This window comes from Nerophis lumbriciformis, linkage group LG27 (genome assembly GCF_033978685.3).
Source record: "Nerophis lumbriciformis linkage group LG27, RoL_Nlum_v2.1, whole genome shotgun sequence".
Lineage (NCBI taxonomy): Eukaryota > Metazoa > Chordata > Actinopteri > Syngnathiformes > Syngnathidae > Nerophis > Nerophis lumbriciformis.
In genome coordinates, this window is record NC_084574.2 from 7,300,001 (window position 1) to 7,303,316 (window position 3,316).

The 3,316-nt window shown below is 44.0% G+C and overlaps 1 protein-coding gene across 1 annotated transcript in view; it reads right to left on the reverse strand.

Annotated features, from left to right (window-relative positions):
- Positions 1 to 3,018, reverse strand: part of coro2aa (coronin 2Aa) — an 85,316-nt gene extending 82,298 nt beyond the window's left edge. The window contains exon 1 of the mRNA XM_061922959.2: positions 2,717 to 3,018. Coding sequence (XP_061778943.1) covers positions 2,717 to 2,902 — 186 coding nt within the window. The 5' untranslated portion in view covers positions 2,903 to 3,018. The remainder of the gene's footprint in view (positions 1 to 2,716) is intronic.
- Positions 3,019 to 3,316: the final 298 nt, after the last annotated feature.

Below are 3,316 nucleotides of genomic sequence, written 5' to 3' on the forward strand. Positions count from 1 at the left end.
TTCATATTAATAGATGAGGTATTATGTTGCCCCCTGTCGGTCTAGAGCGGGGGTCTCAAGAGGCTGAGCCGCAAGAAAAGATTTCTTAAAAAATATATTTTTAAATGTCTTTATTTTTATTTTCAACACAAAATAAAATCAAAATATAAATGAAACAAAATCAGAATTAAGTAGGGGTGTAACGGTACACAAATATTTCGGTTCGGTACGTACCTCGGTTTAGAGGTCACAGTTCGGTTCATTTTCGGTACAGTAAGAAAACAACAAAATATAAATGTTTTGGTTATTTATTTACCAAATTTGTAAACAATGGCTTTATCCTTTTAACATTGGGAACACTATAATAATTCTGCCCACGTTAATCAACATTAAACTGCCTCGAGTTGTTGCTCAGATTAAATAAAATGACAAAACTTTTCTTCCACATATAAAAAGTGCAACATTAAACAGTTTCAAGTCAACTCATCATGCTTCATTTATTACAGCATTTGGGAAGCCTGTAGTTGATTTATTATGTAAATGTTATATTTTTATCAACATGTGATAGCAGGGACCCTGCCATTCAAAACCAGGCTGCTGCATTTCTAATGATTAATGTAACTATAGCTGAAAAAATGGTACAATAGCAATAGGAGAGACTATTCATCCCTGAACACCATGGAGTTCATGTAGGCTTAATGATGCACTTACATTATTATATCAACTATCAGGGACAGAAACTCTTCATTTAACATAATGTCCTTTTTTGCTGCTTCAACACAGCTCAATCAACACAGAAAAAGGTAAAGTGAAATAACAGACAGACAGGGCTTTGCAGTCCGTAACACACACACACACACCGCAAAATAAACTAACGTTACGCTAAAAGCGAATTAGCCTTCACCTCAAGCCAGGACTGCGAGCGAGCTGAGCTGCCATTTATATTTCTAGAAGGTCAACGGGCTCATAGTGATGTTACTAGTAGTTGACTGGGAGGTGTTTATTATCATTTGGGGAGAGTCCGCTGCCTGATGCTTACCTGCTAAACGCTAAGCACTGACTACTGAATACGCACTGCTGATTGGCTGTTACCGCTCTGTGTGTAACCAATCAGATGGTTGTGTGGGTGGGACAATGCTGGGTGCTGTGTAGAGGACTGACAGAAACAAAGGCAGAAGGAAGCGGAGGCGGCTACTTAATATGTTCGTGTGGAAACTCGTTCGGTACACCTCCGAACCGAACCGAAACCCCCGTACCGAAACGGTTCAATACAAATACACGTACCGTTACACCCCTAGTATCCACAAAGTCCACTGAGCAGGTTATTTTATGTGTGACCATGTCTGTTGACATTTTGTGTTGTTTTTTTTGTTTTTTTGCACCATGACTCGGGAAGGTTGTTTGCAACGGGTCATAAAAGTAAAATGCTGAGCATAATTAAAGGTCAATAACCTGATATACCTGCAACGTCCACTTGATGGCGACTAAGGCAGTCTTTTAGAATGAACAATCTCTCTGCGGGCAAGAGTCCCTATTTAACTCATGACGAACAAAAATGTAAGATGTCGCCGGGCCGCACTTGGACCCACAGTAGTTAACTTATTTCTACACCTACATTAACTGAACAACTGGAAATAAACCAGCATCTTTAAGCAAGTTTTGTCGTCGATTCTCCACCAGTGCCTCCATGGAAATGCCCCCCCTCTACCTCACCCCCAAATCCTCCACACGACACCTCCGCTCCGGACAGGCTAACCTCCTCCAACGTCCGAGGAACTAAAGCTACGAACAATGGGAGACCGGGCTTTCTGCTCCGCCGCTCCCAGTCTGTGGAACGCTCTCCCTGACCACCTGAGGGCACCACAGACTGTGGATGATTTTAAAAAAAGGCTTAAAAACCCTTCTTTTAAAAAAAGCCTTTTTATTTTTAGATATATGCATACTAGTTTTAGCTATTTGGCTGTAGTAGTTTTTATTTTTTTTTATTTTTATTATCTTTTTTTTGTAGCGCTTTGAGGTTGTTTACTCAATGTAAAGTGCTTTTTACAAATAAAATCTATTATTATTCCATCCATCCATCCATTTTCTACCGCTTATTCCCTTTGGGGTCGCGGGGGGCGCTGGAGCCTATCTCAGCTACAATCGGGCGGAAGGCGGGGTACACCCTGGACAAGTCGCCACCTCATCGCAGGGCCATTATTCTTATTATTCTTATTAACAAGTGAGGTAATATGCTGCCCCCTGCTGGCGTGGAGAGTGGCACAGCCTTCTTAGATCGCTGACAAACTGCAGCACCCCTCAAAGCCAGAATTCACCAACACGACAGAGAATAGGACAAGAAGATACGGTGAAATTTGACTTGTCCTCAAACAGGCCACAAATCACATCTTGAAAAGGGTGGGTACCACCATAGGCGGCCATTAGTGGCTAAAGGCGGCTTGACGAAAAGGACCACGGATGATGTCATTGTTGTAGAGTCCTTTGGGCTTCACTCTGAAGCTTTATACTGCCATTTATGCTGGGAGATGGGGCGACCATACGCAATAATGACATTAAACATGAGGATTTTAAGGATTTAACACGCAAAACGTTGGCTTGACTCCGGCCCCCAGGGGTGAAAACTGCACTGGAGTTAAAGATCAATACTCAATGCCAAATTCCACACACTGACCCGCCACATCAGGACATGGACGGAGCTCATCAGAGAGCAGATGGAAGAAAAAAAAAAGCCACTCACCCTGACCAGAGTCCTCGTCACTGGGGGGGGATCAGCGGGAAGGGTCCTTGAGGGACAAACTGTTGTGTCTCTGCAGACGGGGGCAGAAAAAAAAGGAACATTGAGTTTTATCTCCAGCGCGTTTTGCGAGCAACTACACGGCGGAAGAGAGGCGACGGCGTATGTGCGGCATGGAGGCAAGTGCATGTGTGAACAAGCCAGGAGGAGTGTGTACACTCCCTGACAGGGGAGGGAGGACGGCGGGGAGCGAGGGAGCAGGTATAATCGACGCTCCCTCGCTTTGGCCGCTCCCACTCCTCCCAGGTTTGCTCAATCAGGATTCCCCCAGTAAATATGCCGTCCTTGTTGCTCAACTTGATGTCAGATTCGGACACGCAGGCTGTTTAAAAGGGGAAAAAATGCAAGTTGGAGCAAAAAAATGTGGTTTAGCTCTTCACCTGAGGCCGTATTAGTCTGGTTCGATGTCATAATCAACTACTTTGTCCATGTTTTGTTTAAATACCATAGAGCGGTGGTTCTCATATACATACCTGCCAACTTTTGAAATCAGAAAAACCTAGTAGCCAGGGTCCAGGGGCCGCAGGCCCCGGTAGGTCCAGG